Raw genomic sequence first — 21677 nt, 5'->3', positions numbered from 1 at the left:
ATTTAGCTCTTTTCATACAAATACACTGCAACACGAAGTGCTTTCCAGTAATAAAAATAGTACAAATAACCCCGAAATCACGTCAGAAATGAAGGAACAATTGAGGAAACACCAGATGAGATAAAATTAAATAAGTAAATAAATACAATAAAATATCTGTTATTAAAATGCGGATGCGAATGCTTATAAAACCAGAATAAGAAATGACAAAAATGAAGTAATAAACCTGTAAATAGATGAATACATAAAGAAATAAATAATTAAAATGAATTCTAAGACGAAAAATAAATAAATAAAATCTGTTACATTGATCAAAAATCCGATGAGAAAGTTTGGTCTTGAGTTTGCCTTTAGAAATATCGTCACTGTTTGCTGTCCTAAGGCTTCAAAATAAAATATACTTGTTTAAATTACACCTTATGTGTAATAGAAGTTAAAAAATTCTAAAAACAGAATAAGAAATTACAAAAACAAGGTAATAAACTGTACATGAAATGGACTAAAATATGTAAATAGGCAAATAAACAGAGAAATAAATAAATACAATCTATTAAATCGATTAAAAGCTGGATTAACCCTCCTGTTGTCCTCATTTACAGGCACCAAAAAATATTGTTTCCTTGTCTGAAAAAAAATCCAAAAATTCAACAAAAAAATTCCCCAAATTTCTAAAAATTTGCAAAACCTTCAGGAAGAAAATTCCAATAATTTCCTAAAAGTTTCCCTTAAAACTTAAATTTTTTTTAAAAATCCCCCAAATTTGGCAAGAAAATTCTTGTAAATATTTTCAAAAAATGAGTAAAAATCTTCCAAAAAATCCTAAAAATATCTAAAGTGATTCCATATATATCAGTAAGACTTCTAATATTTTCTTGAAGAGCATTCACATAAAAATCAACCAAAATCGGTAGATTTTTTTGTGAATGCTCTAAACAAACATTTTTTAACACTTCTTCTTTTCCTCCAAAAAATGTTCAAAGATTTCCCAAAAATGTTGAAAATGTGGACATCAGAAGTTTCACTGTGAAAATGTATTTTTTTTTCTCCACGTTTTCAAACTTTAAAACGGGTCAATTTTGACCCGCAGGACAACACGAGGGTTAAAAAGGTCGGCCTAGAGTTTGCTTTCTAATCCTCAGGTCTTCAGGAAGCCTTCAAAATAAAATGCACTTGTTTAAATTAGACCTTATGTGTTAATAAAGCAGCACAGTTGTCTCCTGTGGCCTCCTCTTGGGTTTAGATGTTCACTGGTTGATTTATTTATCTTTCTGTCGTCTCTCCACAGTGAAGTACATCCGCGAGGTGTCTCCGCTCTTCAAGAAGCCGTCCCTGGTGGCCGACCTGCCGTGGGACGGCGTCCGTCCTCAGTCTCCCAGCTACAGCGGCAGCGACGACTCCGGATCCCCCAAACACAGCAGCAGCAGCAGCAGCTCCAAAGACAGGAAGGTGATCAGCCTGAAGATGTGCTTCATCAGCAGGAACCTCACCATGCCGGACCTGGAGAACAGGTGTGTGAACGTGTGTGTTCCTCTGTGTGTGTGTGTGTTCCTGTGTGCGTGTGTGTGTGGTTTAATACCTGAGCATGTGGGAGTTCAGGTGTGGCTGATGTGTAATTACTTCCTGCTTTCTCTTCATTAGATTGGAATGTTTGTTCAGTGAGGATTTGTGTCGTGTCCGTGCAGAAACACTCGTCTGGGTTTGTTTAAATTTAAATATTAAACGTCCATCAGGTGTTTGCTTAAAAACAGCCTCAGCATGTAAATGAAACGTCCCTCCTTCACTGATATCGCAATCAGCTTTAATGGTCAGATACTTCCATTGGTTTTGGGCTGGACCCGAATATCCGAATATTCTGTCACTACGATGGAATCTAAATATTTATTTTGAGATCTGAATACCGTATGTTCGCGACCATAAGGCGCACCGTATTAAAAGGCGCAGTCTCAGTTCCGGGTGCTATTTCTGTATTTAACACATACATAAGGCGCACCGGATTATAGAGCGCGTGCATGGTAAAACATACCTGTACTAGCTTAAAACATGCATGCTAGCGTGTGTTTTAAAAAAGGTAGCGGAAGCAAAACTGAGTTCAGTTGTACTTTATTGAAGTATTTAGCAATGTTTTCACGTTGTTTTTTGATCAATCCTCATTCACAAATCCATCAAAGTCCTCATCTTCTGTATCCGAAATGAACAGCTGGGCTAGTTCTCCATGGAACACGCCAGGTTCCCGCTCGTCATTGTCAGAGTCAGTCTCGTTGCCGTGCGGCTCCTCATAAATGATGCCGGCTTTTGCGAGAGCTCGAACAACAGTGCAAGCAGACACGTTAGCCCAAGCATCCGCAATCCATTCACAAATTGTGGCGTAACTCGCCCGGCGCTGCCTCCCAGTCTTAGTAAAACTGTGTTCGCCATCTGTCATCCATCGCTCCCACGCCGTTCGCAACTTCACTTTGAACGCCCTGTTTACAGCAATGTCCAGCGGTTGGAGTTCCTTCGTCAAGCCTCCCGGAATGATAGCAAGCTCCGAGTTCATTTGCTGCACTTGGTTTTTCACAGCGGCTGTGAGATGGACGCGCATGGAGTCACAGATCAACAGGGACGGTGACGCCAAACCCATGTTGTTTTGCATAAAGCACATACCGGCACTATTTACCAACTGGGGGCGTGTCTTTAGCGTCTTCTTTCACGCCCACACTTCCCCCTTTAACGTTCTCATGCTGTCCTCTGTCACGTCCTCCTTTTCTCTATATAAGCAGCGTGTCAGCAGGAAATGATCTCAGTCAGTCAAGCGGAGCTCATCAAAGTCACACAATAACATTTACACATTTTGGAACTCGGTGCACACATAAGACGCACCGCATTATAAGGCGCTCCGTCCCTTTTGGAGAAAATTTAAGACTTTTAAGTGCGCCTTATGGTCGCGAAAATACGGTACTCGGATTCCTTTTCATCGTATTTATAGTAGCAGTCAGATGGTGCAGGAACTATTTCTTTTTTATGAAATTGATCTCACAAGTTACTTATCCGTCTCCTTATATTATTTAGATTTAAAATATGTTTTTTGCTTGTTTCATTATGTCCGAAAATATCTGCAGCCCTTTGGTCATCTCTGTTTTTTTTTTTAATATATCCTCACCCCAACTGGTGGAGGCAGACAGCCGCCTTCCCTAAGCCTGGTTCTGTCTGTTTGTTGTGTTTGTTTGTTTTTCCCACCGCCGCTCATGTGTTTTCTGTTCTCTGTGATTCATCAGCTCTGTAAGTTACTACACTAAGCGCTGTGAGATGAAAAAAACTGCTCTATATAAATAAAATTGAATTGATGTTCAACTGAATTTTAAACAGCTCAAAATGCTTTACAGATAATTTATTAAAAACATGTTTTATTTTGAAATTTTAGATCATTAAGATTTTACAAGCGGTAACAATATCAGTGGAAATAAAATTATGAAATATTATCTTAAATAAGCTGTTTGTTGTCAAAGTGTGAAATGTTAATAAAATATAACTGAATAAAACAAACAAATTATGATAAAAACTGTAAAATAAGTGTAAATACTAACATCAGAAACTGTGTTCTCATTTCACTTTTAAAAATACTTTTCAGTTTGTCTTCTTTAATTATTCAGTGTTTGGGCTGTTTTTATTTTTATTTAATTTCCACCTGAACAAACTTGCAGCCAGCAGCAGGATGTTTGTCTGTGAAACCAGCCTGAACAGACTCAGTGTTTCTGTCAGCAGGTCAGACTGAGGTCTGCAACTAATCAACCTGGAGATCTGAGAGGAAACACAATCTGAACCTGCTGCAGCTCTGATGAACTTTATCGATGCGTCGCCGCCGACTTTCACACGTTACAGCCGCTCTGGAGACTGAAGACGTGACGAGTAACAGATAAAAATGAAGCAAGATTAAAAAAAAAAAAACAAACAAGACAAAATGTAGAGTAAAGATAATAAAGACTGTATACATCATGGACACGTTTACAGATACGATTTATGACATCTTTTTGGGTAGTTTTTCCATCTTTTAGTAACATTTCTGCATCTTTTTGTGACACTTTGGCATCTTTTTGTGTATTTTTTTGCTTGTTTTCGTGACATTTCGTCTTAGTGTGGCTTTTTTCCATGTTTTTATGATATTTTTGCATCTTTTAGTGACATTTTCCATCTTTTAGTGTCACTGTACCTGCTGCAGCCCTGATAAACTTTACATTCGACATTCACACGTTACAGCCGCTCAGAAAACTGAAAAAGTGACAAGAAACAGATAAAAATGAGAGAAGATGAATAAAAACAAGACAAAATATAAAGTAAAGATAATAAAGACTATATGCATCATGTACAGATATGATTTATGTGATGCAACAGAAATGTAATCCAACAATAATCTTCAGTTTCAGTCTTTTTTAAGCCTCTTTATTGCCTGTTCTGCTGCCCAAAACTGTAAAACAGCTGCTAACATGTTTGCATCTGTTACAAAATAATAAGAAATGACATTAAATATAAATAAACGGTTCATTTTTAATCATCTAGCAGCATTATGTCGAGAATAAACACTATACTATGCATCTGTTTGTCAGTTTGAACTAGTTGTTCCTCTTTGTTTCTGCTGGTTGTTTATATTTTCCTTTTGAACTTATTATTTCCCAATGTTTAATAATTCATCAGGTGTTTTTGTTCATGAATCTGCTTGATTTAAAGCTTTATGCCTAACCTCAGGTCATTTTAAAACCTGATCACAGCAATAAATACACAGTTAGCATGTGGGAGTAAAAGCATGAATTTAATTTTACAGAGTTTGCATAGAAAATGTGTGAACTTTTGCATGTTCTGGGGTCATTTTAGTCATCTTTTAGTGACATTTTTCCATCCTTTTGGCCAATTTTTGTGTCATTTCTGCACTTCTTTGTGTCGTTTTTGCATTTCTAGTGATATTTTTGCATCTTTTTGGGTCATTTGGGCATCTTTTTGTGACTTTTTTTATCTTTTAGTGACATTTTTGCATCTTTTTGAATCATTTTTCCATCTTTTAGTGACATTTTTGCCTCATTTGTGTAATTTTTGCATCCTTTAGTGACATTTTTGCCTCTTTTTGTGTAATTTTTGCATCCTTTAGTGACATTTTTGCCTCTTTTTGTGTAATTTTTGCATCCTTTAGTGACATTTTTGCATCTTTTTGGGTCACTTTTGTATCTTTTAATGACATTTTTGCATCTCTTAGTGACATTTTTGCATCTTTTCATGACACTTTATTTAATTATTATTTTCAGAATAACCGCCAGAACTGTGATGGGAAGGAATGAATGTGAATATTAGCATCATAATGACTTGTAGAAGAAATGGCACGACTCAGTATTTATGAGAAGAGTTGTTTTTCTGCATTTTAAAAAGCACCTAAAACCAGCGTACGATTCAAAGGGTTTCCTTCTTCTTGGACTCGTACTTTTAGCGCTACGTTTTTGGGCATTTTGAGTAAACTTTCCGGTGAATAATCTGTAACTTCCAGGCTGTTTAAACCCTCTGTCGCCCCCTGCAGGCTGCTGGAGCTTCATTCTCCCGACGGGCAGCACACCGTGGTGCTTCGCTGCAAAGACGGACCTTCAGCCAACTCCTGGTTCACCGCCGTCCACACCAACATCGCCGCCCTGCTGCCCCAGACTCTGGCCCACATCAACGCCTACCTGGGGGCGTCGTCCTCGGCCTCCACACACCCCCACCTCAAGCACATCGGCTGGCTGGCCGAGCAGGTACTCCAGCTAGAGTATGCTCACGCATTAATGCTGGTCTTTAGATATTAGATTAGAAAGTCAGTGATAACACAAGCAGGAAAACATAGTACTGATAAACACAATTACCTGTTCAGGTTCCAGCTTTATAAATAACATGGAATATTGTTTTCCAGCTTTTAGTGACATTTTTTCATCTTTTTTTGTGTCATGTTTTCCATCCTTTCATGACATTTTTGCCTCATTTTCAGACATTTTTTTAATCTAGTGATATTTTTGGATCTTTTTGAGTTGTTTTTCCATCTTTTTGTGTCATTATTGCATCTTTTGGTCATTTTTCCATCTCTTAGTGACATTTTTGCATCTTTTCGTGACATTTTCACATCTTTTTGTTTAATTTTAGCATCTTTTTGTGTCATTTTTGCCTCTTTTTCACTATTTTTTCCATCTTTTTGTGACATTTTTGCATCTTTTAAAGACATATTTGCATCTTTTATGGGTATTTCTGTCGTGCATATCGTCGTCAAGCAAATATATTGGATTGATTCTGAACTTGAAAATACTTAAGTGTGTAAAAAAGAAATGAAAAATCACACGGACACAAAACTTTTTCTCTAAAATCAGTGCTAGATTTCATCAAGTTGGCCCATAAACATGTTTACTTGTGATGTCTGTGTTGCAGAAACACATTGTTCTCAGAGGGGAAATGGCATCAGTGGTTTCTCCGTCTAGTTTTACTCCTACGTCTCTTGACACAAACCTCGACCTCAAACCTGCAGGCTGGCAGTTCAGGAAGTGTTTTCACGAATCAGCCTCGGGTCTAAATTAAAAACCTGCCCACGGAAGCCAGGACTGATCTCAGTTCCCTTCCAGGGGTCAGATTAATGAGGCGTTAACTGGAGGTCGTGCTGAATTCATGGATGTGAGGCCGGTTATGGTGAGCAGGAAGTGCAGGTGGAAGTTTCCGTTGTGTTGTTTCCGTGCTGAGTCCACCAGACGCATCCGCAGACCGGTTTAACGTCACTGCTTCTCACTGAAACACTCCGTCATGACTCAGACCAACACTGGAGCCTATTTTTACCTCAAATGAGGTCCGATTGTCAGAGCGAGCTCCTTAACTCCTCTGCTGCATCGCCACACCTGCACTCTGGTGACCTTTAAATGTGTCTTTCAAATTTTTATTGATACATTAACTACAGCAGGGAGATAAATTAATCAGTCCTCATCTCCCTGGTGTCCCTCAAACTACTTGTCTTTAAAAAATGACAAATATGAGTGATATTTTATCATCTTTTAGATCATTTTTGGCATCTTTTAGTGACATTCTTGCAACTTTTTGCATCATTTCTGCACCTTTTTGTGACATTCTTGCATCTTTTTGGGTCCTTTTTGCATCTTTTTGTGATATTTTAGCATCTTTTTTGCACAGTTTTCTATCTTGTAGTGACATTTTTCATCTTTTAGTGACATTTTTGCATCTTTTTGCATGATTTCTGCATCTTCTTGTGTAATTTTTGCTTCTTGTGATGACATTTTTACATCTTTTAGTGATATTTTTGCCTCTTTGTGTCATTTTTGCCTCTCTGTGTCATTTTTGCCTCTTTGTGTCATTTTTGCATTTTTGTGACATTTTTGCATTTTTGTGACATTTTTGCATCTTTTAGTGATATTTTTGCCTCTGTGTCATTTTTGCCTCTTGTGTCATTTTTGCATCTTTTAGTGACATTTTTGCATCTTTTTGGACATTTTTGCCTCTTTTTCTGTAATTTTTGCATCTTTTAGTGTCATTTTTCCACTTTTTTGTGACATTTTTGCATCTTTTTAGATCATTTTTTGCATCTTTTAGTGACATTTTTGCATCTTTTTATGCAACTTTTTCATTTTTATGACATTTTTGCACCTTTTTAGATCATTTTTGCATCTTTTTGTGAAAATTTTCCATCTCTTGTGTAGTTTTTCCATCAGATTCAGATTTCACATATTACTATATTCAATTCATATAGGGTTTCACATTGTGCAATTCTTTACTTTATTCTCACGTTACAAACACATAAAACAAAACAAGACCAAGGTACTATATCACTAATTTAAGAATAACCGAGGAATCAAATACAATATAAAAGACCATTAAATTGTTGAATGCAATTACAGTTATTTGTCCACTCAGATTTACTGATCGTGGCAGCCAGAAGATCTCACAAACTTTCCTGGAAAACGTCATCCTTGAGCTGCAGAAAAGGAAAAAAGAACCACGACTTTCAAAAGTTTGTCCAGAATCAGAGCCACAAAAACGCCAGAGACACTTCATCTGTCCGAACAACAGCCACAAATCCTGTGATCTGAGTTTGTGTTGTTCTGTGAGGAGTTACAGCAGCACAGAGTACAGTCTGTCAGACATGCTGGTGGTTTACGTTCAGTTTGCAGGCGAAGGAACAAGAGATTTCCCAGAGCAGCCAATGAGGTCGCAGGACATTAAACACCATAAAAAGTCTAAATCTGTCACAAAAAGTTGTGTTTTTTTGCAATAATTTGTAGATTTATTGTTTTTATTGACTCCGACTGTCCTCCTCAGGTCCAGCTGGAAGGCGGTCGGCAGCAGTACCGGCCCGTCGTCATGGCGCTGACGGAGAAAGACATCCTGCTGTTTGAGTCGGTGCCGTGGAGCCGAGAGTCCTGGTCCGTCCCTCTGCTGACGCATCCGCTGCTCGCCACCAGGTAAAATCCTGAAAACACTGACTTTAGGCTGCAAAATACGGGTTTAGAAGGTGATAAAAACAGTCCAGATTCCAGCAGAACATTCTAAACTAAATTGCCTTTATGTTATATAACTCTCACAGGTCCTGTTCATCTACTAAACAGATAATTCAGGATGTATAAAATGAAAGAAGACAAGATTATGTTGCTTCTGTTTCAGTCTCTTCACTGGTCACCACTCAAGTTAATATTTACTGGTTTGATTTAACCTTCATGTCGTCCTGCAGGTCAAAACTGACCCGGTTTAAATTTTTCAATGTGGGGAAAAAAAATTATTTTCACAGTGAAACTTCTGATGTCCACATTTTTGGGAATTTCGCTGGATTTTGGTTGATTTTTATGTGAATGTTCTTAAAGAAAATATTAGAAGTTTTACTGATATAGATGTAATCACTTTAGATATTTTTAGGACTTTTTAGAAGATTTTTACTAATTTTTTGAAAATATTTACAAGAATTTACTTGCCAAATTTGGGCGTTGTTTTTTTTTTTTTTTTTTTTTAAATGAAACTTGTAAGGGAAACTTTTAAGGATTTTATTGGAATTTTCTTCCTGAAGGTTTTACAAATTTTCAGAAATTTGGGGAATTTTTTGCTGAATTTTTGGATTTTTTTCAGACGAGGAAACAATATTTTTTGGTGCCTGTAAATGAGGAGAACAGGAGGATTAACTCTCTGAACCCCAAAACTTGTCGGCAGTTTAAAAAAATCTGCAAAATTACACCATTTTTTGAGCTAGAAACTTTAAAAGCACGAAGAATTACTGAGTTGGACCGGATTGGACCCTCTGGAGGACCGCTTTTGGCCCGTGGGCTGCATGTTTGACACCCCTGGTTTAAACCAATAAACTAGAGCCAAAAATACAGTTTTATTGATGCCCTGGTCATGTTTTCTTTCATATTAGTGCAAAAAACCCCATCCAAAATACACATTTAGCTGTTTATTTTACTACTCTAATGTCTAATTTATTGGGCATTTTTGCAAATCAGCACATATTTAATGAGATCATGTATCATTTGCACGTTTAAAACTTCATTTTAAGATGATTTTAGTTGATATTTTTGGTCTTTTTTTAAGGCTTTTCTGTGCTGGAATCAGTTTCAAGTTGCTAAAACTAATAACTGTTAAAAAATAAGTGTACAGAAGAATCAGTTTGTCTTACAAAACATCTTTTCTGCCGATTATTTCTCTTATTTCTAGTCTCTGCTGGTGTTTTCTTTCCAAAGCGTCTCTTTGATAGTAAACTCTGCTGGCTGTTCTTGATGAATCATCCCTGCTGAGCTCCTCATGCTGTTTTATGACTCGGAGCATTAATCTTTCAGGATTTCTGAGGAGGACGTGGAGCTACGTAAGACTTTATTACTGTAACTGTCCTCTGGGTTTCTGGGGCGGCTTCCAACTGGCCCAGAAACTTCACAGACGCCGCGATTCGACTTGTTTTTAAGCTCCGAAGAAAGAAATCTGGAGCCAAAACAGCAGCTTATGGAATAAAAAAGTCAAAAGTTTGCGTGTCTTTGCGAGTTTATTCTGGTTTTCTGCAGTTGAATGAACATGACATTGGTTCGGTTATGAAATGAGAATTAGATTTAATTCTGGAGTCTTAAAGTTAAGTTGGTGCAGAAACCTTGTAATTGTAGAATGAGTCCAGATGTTTCTATTTTTTATTTTAAAAAGGCATCTAAATGGGATTTTTTTTGCAAATTCAAAGCTGCGGTGTCAAATGTTACTGTTTGAGTTCAGTATTTTATTTTGAAAATCAACAAACTGTGATGTGTGGTGAGTTTACAGTTGCTCTTTTCAACTCTTTTCTCCACTTTTTGCCTCTTTATATGCTGTTTTTTTTTTAGCTCTTTCTTTCCCTGAATCTCTACTATGAACTTGGAACGACTCACAGAGACCCAGAAAAACTGGAATTATCTTTTTAATCAGCAAAGTAAAGGCAAAAACACAGTTTTTTAATGCACTGGTCATGTTTTCTTGCAGACGAGTGCAAAGAAACATTGAAAAATACACATTTAACTGCTTATTTTACTACTCTAGCCACTATGTTATTTGACATTTATTCAAATTAGCACGTTTAAAGAGATAATGTATAATTAGCATATTTACACATACATTTTTAATTTCTAAGAGGTAAAATTATTAGTCATAATTAGTGTTTTTTAAGAAAAATGTTTAAAATTGTGCAGTGCTTATCTTTAAAAGTCTTTTTTCTTTGAGACACTTAAATTCACCAAACTCTCACGTTCATTCCTGTCTAAATTTGGATGCTGTAGAGCATTTTATTCCTAAAAATATATCACGAAAGTGTTTTTTCTGGCAGTATTTTTTCATTTATGGAGCCATTAAAACAAGAATTTTGAGGCTGGATTCATCCGGTGTTCAGATTCTAGATATTTAACCAAAGTAGACATTTATAGATTTATAATACCTCATTTGGATATTTAAACACAACATTTTTAAGGACTTTAATGTGAAAACGAGGTTGTGTTAATGTGAGTAATGAAGTGGGGACGTTTCATGATGATATGTTTGTTAAAACAGCGGTTTCCATTGAAAAATCTTGAATTTAATAATAAATACAGGGGGTCCCTGACCTACATCAAAGTTCCGTTCCTACGGCGCGACGCAAGTCGATTTTTGCTGTAAGTCAGAACTCCGGCGAAAATGTAAACAAAGTCGTTACGTCCATCACGATATCCATGAGTTCTTCATAAAAGTCATGAATACCAATGACTTTCATGCATGTACGAGTCAGTTCACCAGTAGATAACAGAATATGTTGAAGGAGCTATAATGAAGGGCAAAAAGTTAGTGAATGCAGCACAATCCAAGGTGGCGTATAACCGGAAAACGTAAAAGACGTCTTATAGCGCCGCGTGACGACGTATTCATCCGCTCACCAATTAGTTCCACATAACCAGTTCCAATGTAACAACAAAATGCTGTAGGTCGAGGACATCGTAAACCGAGGACCTCCTGTAATAATAAATAAAAAGTATGAAGTGTTCAAAGATGTAGAAAAATCAGAAGTATGCAGTGTTCAAACTGACTTGCACCTCAAATCTAAATTGAACACTAAATAGAAACCCCTGCTTAGGTTGTGACACTAACTGGTTTAATGTTCTGTCTGTTTATCTGTTCGCTGCTTTAATATTCCCTCTGTCTGTCTTTCTGTTTGTCTTCCTCCAGGCTAGTTCATTCCGGCAGTGCTCGAGGTTCTCCTGCTCAGGGTTCTGACCTGGTGTTCGCCACTCGGACCGGAACCGGCCGAGGCATCGAGTCCCACATCTTCCGAGTGGAGACCCACTGGGACCTGTCCTCGTGGACTCGGGCCCTCGTTCAGGGGGCTCACGCCGCCGCTGAGCTCATCAAAGAAGTGTCCATCGGTGAGTTTGTGGCTGGTAGTGTACAGAACCGTCTTCACAATGGAAGCTTTGACCGGTCACCATTAACCACCACAGAAGTCTTTGTCATGGTGCCCGTTGCTAGCTAAACCCTGATAATGCTCTATGTTTGCTAATACGAAACCGACAGTAGTCCAAGTGACGCCTCCTCTGGTCTCTACAGTGTTAAACAGTAAGAGGCTCCACCTGGTGGAACAACCAGGTACTGCAGCTGATCTTATGATACATTTACTGACATGCACGACCTTCTTCTTCTTTTGCTTTATCGTATAAAATATTTTCAATCAGTTAAATTATTAACAGTAGTTAATTTATGATTATTCAATGATATTCCTAGACCAAAACAGTGAGTAAAGCAAAAACTGAATTTAGCCGTCGCCAACTTGGTGTTTTGAAACCCGACAGAGCAGGTATTTAAGAGATATCTTCTGCTGCAGTTATTAACCGTGTTTCCATACCATTTTTATGTACATTTTAAAGTATCGCAACAGAAAAAGTTCATGAAAACAGAATAATGTCATTAAAGTTGGGGTTTTAGCTTTTTATTTAAAGCAATAAATTAGCTTGAGTTTTGACGTAGCGATTTTTTTGTTGTCTCCAGACAGCATAAAACATGTCTTATACCCGCTGACATTAAAGAATTTTTTACAAATTTCATGATTGAAAACAATTCCTGAAGACTTCTCTCTAAAGTTTGTTTGTTTCTCCTTTAAGGGTTTTCTTTCTGGCTTCTTCTAGTTTGTTTATTACAGCTAATGTAACGGCTAGCGCCACCTTCTGACAACGTTACACAGTCGAGTTTATTCACTCCACAACAGTTCATGAAAATGAGCTGAATTCATGTTTTCTTTCATCCGTTTTTTTGCAACTTTTCTTAAATTCCCTTCAAATTCACCCGGCAGTTTTCTGTAAACAGCCACTGATGGAACTCTGGTGGTTTGTCTTTATGTAATTTACAGTGTTGATGGTTTCTGTGTTGGGAAACAGTAATTACAACAGCTACACACCACAGAAACACCACAGAGGGATGTTTCTGTTGTTGTGACGGAGCAGTTTTGGCATGCAGAGCTCATGTTTATGCTGGTTTTAAACACCGAGTGTGTTTGGTGTCGGCGGAGCTTTACCAGGAGGATGTGGCTTCACCTTTGCACAAGCAAATGTTCAAAGGAATTTAGTTTTCTAGAGGAAGTATTTGTTCACAAACTAAACTCCGTCAACACTCTGTGCAGGAGGGTTTTTTTCCCAGGTGAGCTCAGACGAAGCTTCTTCCTCTAAATGTCACAGCTGAGCTTTGGTGAAGGGAAGCTCAGGGCAGAAAGAGCAGCTCTGTCTGTGCAGGAAAAGCAGAAGTGGGAGGCGGCGAAGGGGAATGTTTCCACTCTGAGCAGAACAATAGTTGGCCGGCGGAGCGGCGCTGGAAAGCTTCGGCCCTTTTTCAATTCTCCTTCCTCGTCCGGCTGCTGCACAAACACACAGTTGTCCAGGAACATTTGAGCCCATTCAAGTTACAGTAACGCACATGGAAATGCTCCGGGATCGAATGACCTCCCAGTCATCCTGCACCGGGCCAGGCTTCGTTCAACAGATCCAGTTGTCTTTGGGCTGTGGCTCAACACACTGTTGATTATATAAAAGTGGGTTTGGTCATTTGAGCTGTCAATATGTAGGTCAGTGTGGTGAACTTTGCAATTACAGAGGCTCGAAATTTCAACCTTTAATCCAGTGATTTTGGCTTTTTGAGTTGTTTTTGTGATTTAAAATAGACTAAACAGAACGTCCAAGCACGAATTCTTCTGGATTCTGGGAAATTATGCATTTTCTGTCATTTAATAAACCAAACAATTGGTCAGTTACTTGAGAAAATAGTCCATGATTCCAGGTTCCAGGAATCTTTTGTGTCTTTTTCAGCATTATCCGACATTTAATAAACCAACCGATCAGTCAGTTATTTGAGAAAATATTCCATAATTCCACTCCCACCTCCTACATTATGAGTTTTAAGGCTGTTTCTTCTGTTTTTCCATCTCTTACAGGCTGCACGTTGAACCGGCAGGACGTCCGACTGACGCTGCACTACGAGAAAGGCTTCACGGTGACGAGGGAACCGGCTGATCCATCGGGGGGCGCCGTGCTCTTCAGATACCCCTACGAGAAGCTCAAAATGTCCGCCGACGACGGAATACGCAATCTGTACCTTGACTTTGGAGGTCCAGAGGGAGAAATGGTAAATTATATACAGTAAATACCATGTGTATGGTCTTGAGTTTCCATTGACTCCCATAACTATGAGTTTTCTATGACGAGATCTTTGAACCACATGAATCTTTGTCTCAGCGAACAATGAAACATTTTGGTTCTTTCATAGATTTATTAAAGGTCTTCTGGAAATATGACAAAGTCTGCTGGAACAAAAGTATGCATACAGGTTCTTGAATTATCAGTTTTGTTGATCTAGAAAGTTGTGTTAATCAATTTTTCATAGTTTTATGGTGTCTTAACTCCTTCTGAGTGATTACAGTCGACTGCAGCTGCTGACTCCTCTGATCCAGTCTAAATAGAACCCATTAGATCCACTCATTAGACTCAAACTCTACAGGGGGAAAGTCTGAGGACATGGTAAAGAAATGGTTCCATCAGGCTAGAATGAAGGTTCTAGACTGGTCTACCCAAAGTCCTGACTTAGACCCATCAAGAACCTGAAGAAACAAGTCAGAAAGACAACAAATTTAGTTTAACTGAACCACTTCTGTCCAGAGGAGTCAAAGATGAACCAGAAACGGCAACAAAAATATGTACAAACCATCAGGACAGTAGAAAACAGAGCAGATTATTAGAAGTGAGAGTTTCTGTCTCCTTGTAATCTTCTTTTCCTGATGTTTCCCTCCTTCCTCCAGGTGTTTGACCTCCACTCGGGTCCAAAGCCGGTGGTGTTCGTCCTCCACTCCTTCCTGTCAGCCAAACTAACTCGGATGGGCCTTCTGACGTGAAGCGACCGACCGACGCCGGCAGCGAAAGCATTTCATTACTCTTCTTGTTTTTCTTTATTTTTTTATCTTATTTTTTTTTTCTCCAGTTCCTCCATTCACAGCTGAAGCTAGTCCCGAGGCGGCGCTGCAGGGAAAGATTAACCCATCGTCGATTGTCTCAGAAACGTGCCTTCTCTTCCAGCTTCTCCAAACAGGAAGGGGCACTTTGCTTCGAGTGTTAGATAGCTGTTAACGACCTCACGACATTCCAGATTCTAATCGCGAGCCTGCAACGCCTCAAAGTGATACCCAAACACGTCCAGGGAAGGCTTTTGTAGATCCAAGGACTTGTTACTCTGCCTATCATTCCACAGCAGCCTTCCAGTCCACTTCTTCGTGTCTCTGTTCGTCTGAGGAAGTCGCTGTTTTAGACGCTGAGCAGAGAAGAAGAAAGACCTCGACGCTACTCGCTTCTGTCGGCTTCGATAGTGTGCCTGCACATTATCCCAAACTACTGTCAGGATGCCATCTGTGCCTTTTTCAACGTGTAGGAAAAGACTGTCTTTGTAACGTTTTTCCTGTTTTTTTTTCTTTTTGTAACGTTACACAATAAGAGGATTTTATGCTTTGGACATGCACAAGCAATAGTATTACTCTTATAGTGTAAACCATGTTACTATGTTTGTTTTTTTAACTGTATATCTCTTCATAGCATGAACTTTCTGACCAGATGATGATATATGACATGTTACCTACCGTCGTCACCCACACTACCACCGCCATCGCCTCGCTTCCCTTCGCTTGAGATTACGCATCGCAGCGGTAAAGATGTATTTTAATAACATCTTTCTGCTCGCTTATTTCAGTCTTTTGCTTCAAAAACAGGAAATTTAAGCATTCCTAATGTCATATTTTAGTGTTTTTAACCCTCTGAACTCCCAGTCGTTTTGGTTCCTGTCACATTTTTCCTCACTGTGGGTAAATTTTTCACTACAATATAAAGTCCTGCACCTCTGTGGAAACAGAACAACCATGACTTGAAAGAAAAATAACCCAAAAATGTCTTCTGTGTAATTTGACACAGACAGAAATCATTTAAAAATGTATTAAACCAAGTTTTATGCTGATTGTTAATTTGCAAAAAAATATAATTTATTAATAAGTGCCCCCAGATAATTCAAATAATGGAAAAGAAACAAGGCTCTACATGTCTACAGATGAGGTGTTTTTCTGTAGAAAGATGTTTCTCCATGCTGAATGTATCTTCCTCCAACTTGTTCCTCTGTTCACTGTTTCTGAGCCATGCTGCATTTATTTTATTGATTATTAATTTTACAAAATTGAAAAGAACTGGAATTAACATGTACAATATTTTTCACATAGCCACAATTACTCCCAATACTAGAAAATAAATGGTGGCTTTACATTTTAGATATTTAGCTTTTTCCATTTTTAATTCATTATTCGTCTCCGCTCTGTGGAAACACTGCCTGCAGTTCAGCTGAAAACTGAATTTTTGCCACGTGACTGTTGTTCACAGCTGAGTCACTAATGGCTTCACAGTTATATTAAGGAACACAGAATTTTTTGTTTTTTTACAGAATCTGGTTAAAGTAAACTGTTTAGTTTTGTCAGTTTTTTTTTTAAACACGACAAGTAGAATTCATTTTCCAACTGCATGAGTTGCTCAAGAACCACTGGAAAATGGAAAAGCTTAGAATTTTTCAGTTTTTGGCTCGTCTTATTTTGCTATTTTTTTGTGATGAAAACAGCATGCCATTGAAATCTTCTAGTTTTGGGGGTTCAGAGGGTTAAATTCTATTTTTTTCTCCTAAATAATAAACAAACAAAAATTGTCAAGCAGTAAATAAGTGTCCGATTTCACCCTACTGCAGGTAGGAGCGAAATATTCTTATTTCCAGCAAATAAATTTGCAGTTAGCATTAAAATATATTCACTATAAAATTATTTAACCTTGAAACTAATTTAAAAAGGCTCAGATTTAAGCCTATGTAGGTTTATATAAACATTTGTATAGACAGTTGAAACTAGTTTGTCCTTAAAGTCACCTCATGTAGGAGGTGTCGTCCCAGAAAACCAGAGAAAATATTCACATAAATAACTTTATTCTGGAGCTTTCGGCCACATCTCACTGTCTTCATCACAGCTGAGGAAATGTTTGTAGTTTCTACAAATCTATTTTTAATTTTAAGCCTGATTGTGAATCTGTTTCTTTGCATGAAATCTAAACTAAAAATGCTACATGCTAAGTTTGGACAAGTTCATCACCTCAAAATGTTTTTTTTTTCACCTTCAGCTTTCTTTTTCTAGTTGAAATAATGAGCAGACTTAATAAATGTTTCTTTAAATGTAATATATACGCTTTAATATTTGATTTAAAGGTGGTTAAACACAGTAAACTGCATCAATTCCCCTGGATTAAAGGCTACAGAGATGCTAGCTTATCGCTAATCCTGGCTAATTAGCATTTAGCAAGACAATTAAATCCTGTGTTACTTTTATTTCTCTAACAGATAAGATTTAGCTGTTAATTCTTATTTATGTGGTTGAACAAATTCAACTCTGAATGTGTTTGTGTTAAAATCAAGTTTACAAAATTTAAAAACTGGAGGAAACCAGCTAAATTAGCATTAGCTAGCAGCGCTAACAGCTAGCCTAAACTAGTTTGGTTTTTAGCTTAACTTTTCTAGCTCTTATTCGTGTTTTTTTCCCCCAAAATACTTACATTTCTATCAAATACCACTTTACATGACAAGATAAAATTCTGAAAAAAAATATTTTATAGTAATATAGTTATATATATATTAGAATATATATATTAGAAAATGCTTTCATTCCTAACTGGAGCAGTAAACCAATGTTTATAAAGTTTGTTTATGAAGGATTGAAATTATTAGCATCACCAGTAGTAAATACAATGCAAATATATTTGTAGCATATCAAAAAAAGATAAAGCAATTGCACATTTGTGGCATTTTAAAGCTAATCGCTGGTTTTGGTAGATGAAAAACACAAAAAGGAGAATTTAGCGGCAGACAAATTATATGCTATTTGTGTTCTTTACATCATTGAAAAAAAGCCAAAATTTACACATATATTGTTAAATTTTCATAAATAAATGCAAATAGCAAGGTATTCTGAATTCTAAATGTGTTTGTTTATTGACATAGAACTATTTAAAAGTTATTTTTAGCAGTTTGATAATTAAAAGCTTATTTATTTTATGTAATTTGACTCATGAAGAAGCTCAGTTTGCTGATCAAGACAGTGAAATACAGTTGAAAGGTCTGGAAAAAGCTCTGTTATTCCCTAAATAATGAACATTTACACTTGACTTTTGAGCTATTTGAACCCTAAATTAGTCTTTTGACGTCATTAAATTGACGTGAAGTCGATGTTATTAGCGTGACTGACTAATTCTGCCTTTAGTTCAGCTGCCTGAGCAGAGATTTGAGTCCAATAAACACATTTTCATCACCTTCAGCTGCTTCTTGTTGCTAAAGTTTCCTTCAGTGGCGCCTCTGTGTTCTGTTGGACCTCAGAACAAAGAGTCTTTGTGTCCGATGAGAACCAGATAACCCGTCTGTCCTCGGATCAGGAACTCGGCCGGGTCGACCTCAGTTCTGTTTTAAACTTCCTTGTGGTTGTTTGAGCAGAAGTTTTTTTTTTTTTTTTTTTTTAATCAAAGTAGAAATACAACATTTAGTTCCTATTTAGGGTCATTTCAAGATGCGGTTTCTGATGTTAAAACAGAAGTAGAGTTTGTTTCGCTTTAACCCTCTGAACTCCAAACAGTTTCTGGGTGTCTTTATTTTGTAAAAGTAGATTTTTTTGGTGGTGTTGTTAATTTACAGAAAAATGTAAAAATGGAACCAACATTTCTGACATTTTTTAAGTGTCCACAGGTGTTACCAAAATGCAGAAAAAACACATACTATAGATATTTAATATTTCCATTTTTACAGCCTCAACAAGCTTTTTCACTACTTTGCATGTAAACTCGATGTTTCACCATGCTGAATGTATCTTCCCACAGCCTGCTCCTCTGTTCACCATTTCTGAGCCATGCTGCATTTATTTTATCGATCACAACTTAAAATAAAAACAGTGGCTCTACATTCTATAGATATTTTATGACTAGACATTTATAACTTTTGTCTTTATTTTGCTCCTCTCTGCTCTAAAAACAAAGCCGAGTGCAGAATTTTTGCCACGTCACGGTTGGTCACTGCTGAGTCATTAATCGCTTCACAGTTACATTAAGGAACACAGAGTTTTTTGTTTTTATAGAATCTGGTTAAAGCAAACTGTATATTTTTTTAGCATTTTTTTGGCATTTTGCTGTCAGTTTCATGCTTAGATTTGTTTAATTTTTCCAATAGAACTACATGTTCTGTATGAGTAGTTCAGTGACCGGCAGAAAGTAGTAAAGCCTACATTTTTTTTCAGTTTTTGGCTCTGAAAAATCGTCCTTTTTCATGATTTTTTCTTGTGATTTAAACAGCATGCCTTTTGCCACGTGACTTTTTTTTTCCTTTATTTTACTCCTCTCTGCTCTAAAAACAAAGCCGAGTCTCTGAATTTTTGCCACATCACTGTTGATCACAGCCCAATCACTTATGGCTTTTCGATTGCGCTGAGAAACGCACAATTTTTTGTTTTTTACAGAATCCAGTAATCATAAACAGTTTATTTTTCAGCAATTTTCAGATCATATTTAAGGTACATTTTCAACATGGAGCAGCTTCTTTGGCTTGTTGTGTTCAAAGACCGTCGGAAAGTTGTAAATCTGTTGTGTTAAGTTTCTGGCTCATAAATTGTGTTTTTTGTATTTTTTTTCAACAGAAAACACCTTTCAGATCAAGGTTTTGGGGTTCAGAGGGTTAAAACACTCATATTTGTTTAGTTCCTGCCATCATTTGAAGCAATACTGACTTATTAAAGCTGCAGGCCGTCCCTCCTTAATGCACTCACCTGTCGGCCCGTCTCACCTGTGAATGTACTCCCTCCTTCCTCCTCCTCCTCCTCCTCCTCTTCTTCTTCTGTCCCGTCTATGCAACGCTTCAAACATGAGGTTTCTGGAACCAAAGTTAAATTTGTGGCAGCTTGCGTCCGACACAATCATGAAACTGAACGAGAGGAAAACGTGCTGCTGCAGCAAAGCGTCATTATGCAAAGTATTGTAGACTCCTTCAGTAAAACTGTATGATACCATGTAGTAATCTCATGTAAATACCAATTAAACTCTTATAAAGTACAGCTCAGGTTGTGTTGTGATTTAGACCTTACATTTGTTGTTTTTTTGTGGTGAATTGGAGGTTCTTTAACATTACTAAGTGACAGAAGCTGAATATTTCAACCATTTATCCATTAATTTTTACTTTTTTAAATTTTATCTGCTACATTTCAGCTTTTAAATGCATAAATTCTACATTTTGACTGATTATCTCGTACTATTTATCCATTATTGATAGCTGTTTCAACATTTATCTGCTACATTTCAGCTCTTGTATCCAGAAATTTAAAATTTTGACAAATTATGTCGTACTTTTAGCTATTTCAACTATTTATCCATTATTTTAAGCTTTTGGAACATTTATTAATTGCATAAAGGTGTATTTTCACTTTTACATCCAGAACTTATCAAATTTTCAAGATAAATAGTACAAAGTTCGACATTTTGACTATTTATTTCTTACTTTTAGCTGTCTATTCCAGCTTTTTGTCTATTACCTTTAGTTTTTTCAACCATTCATAGCCTCTTGCAGCTATATTTCAGGTCTGATATCCATAACTTTTGGCTTTTTACAATTTCTCTTTACCTTATTATTATTATTATTATTTACTCCTGTAAGTCGACTATTTCAACCATTTAATTATTATTTTTAGCTTTTGTGACATTTATTGATTACTCAAAACTATATTTCAGCTCTTATGTCTATATCTGGTCATATATGGTCTTTTATTTTAGTCAAATTAAAATGCTTTTGTTTATTTTTTATTATTTTTATTTTTGTCTTATATCTTAATATCTAAGCTTATTTCCATAACTTTTGCGTTTTAACCATTTTCTCTCTTTTATAGTTGACTAATTAAACTGTTTATTCATTACTTTTAGCCTTTTCAGCATGTATATTAGGGAATCACAGGAGTGCCACAATAAAATATAAATAAATAAATAAATAAGGAAATAAATATGTAAATATAAAGAGAAATAAATAAATAAATGTGGAAATATAAAGAAAAATAAATAAATAAATAAATGTGGAAATATAAAGAGAAATAAATGTGGATATAAATGTGGAAATATAAAGAGAAATAAATAAATGTGGAAATAAATGTGGAAATATAAAGAGAAATAAATAAATAAATGTGGAAATATAAAGAGAAATAAATAAATAAGGAAATAAATGTGGAAATATAAAGAGAAATAAATAAATGTGGAAATATAAATGTGGAAATATAAAGAGAAATAAATAAATGTGGAAATATAAAGAGAAATAAACAATGTGGAAATATAAAGAGAAATAAATAAATATATGTGGAAATATAAAGAGAAATAAATAAATACAAAAAAAGGTAGATTTTGTCTTTGCTTTTCCCTTTTCTCTTTTTTTTCGATTTTGTCATTGTCTTTTCCGTTTTGCATTTGCCTTTTCCTTTTGTCACTCCTCAGTCCACCAAGTAAAAACAATGACAATAGACTCTGCTTTCACTTGGTGGACTGAGCTGTCAATCAAATGGCTCTGGGCGGGGTTTTCTGTCCAGGTGGGTAGTCGTACCTGATCACAGGATTCCTGCCTGA

At 36.6% G+C, this 21677-nt stretch overlaps 1 protein-coding gene across 1 annotated transcript in view; it reads left to right on the top strand.

The window, feature by feature from the left end:
• sntb2 (syntrophin, beta 2) overlaps positions 1 to 20131 on the top strand; it is a 43487-nt gene extending 23356 nt beyond the window's left edge. The window contains exons 2-7 of the mRNA XM_023261746.3: positions 1286 to 1508; positions 5537 to 5747; positions 8299 to 8441; positions 11671 to 11867; positions 13919 to 14109; positions 14780 to 20131. Of these exons, the coding sequence (XP_023117514.2) occupies positions 1286 to 1508; positions 5537 to 5747; positions 8299 to 8441; positions 11671 to 11867; positions 13919 to 14109; positions 14780 to 14872 (1058 nt within the window). The 3' untranslated portion in view covers positions 14873 to 20131. The remainder of the gene's footprint in view (positions 1 to 1285; positions 1509 to 5536; positions 5748 to 8298; positions 8442 to 11670; positions 11868 to 13918; positions 14110 to 14779) is intronic.
• Positions 20132 to 21677: the final 1546 nt, after the last annotated feature.

The sequence above is a fragment of the Amphiprion ocellaris genome, chromosome 3, assembly GCF_022539595.1.
Source record: "Amphiprion ocellaris isolate individual 3 ecotype Okinawa chromosome 3, ASM2253959v1, whole genome shotgun sequence".
In the NCBI taxonomy this organism is placed as follows: domain Eukaryota; kingdom Metazoa; phylum Chordata; class Actinopteri; family Pomacentridae; genus Amphiprion; species Amphiprion ocellaris.
The sequence above is the reverse complement of the archived record's forward strand: the minus strand, read 5'-3'. Positions and strand labels throughout refer to the sequence as shown.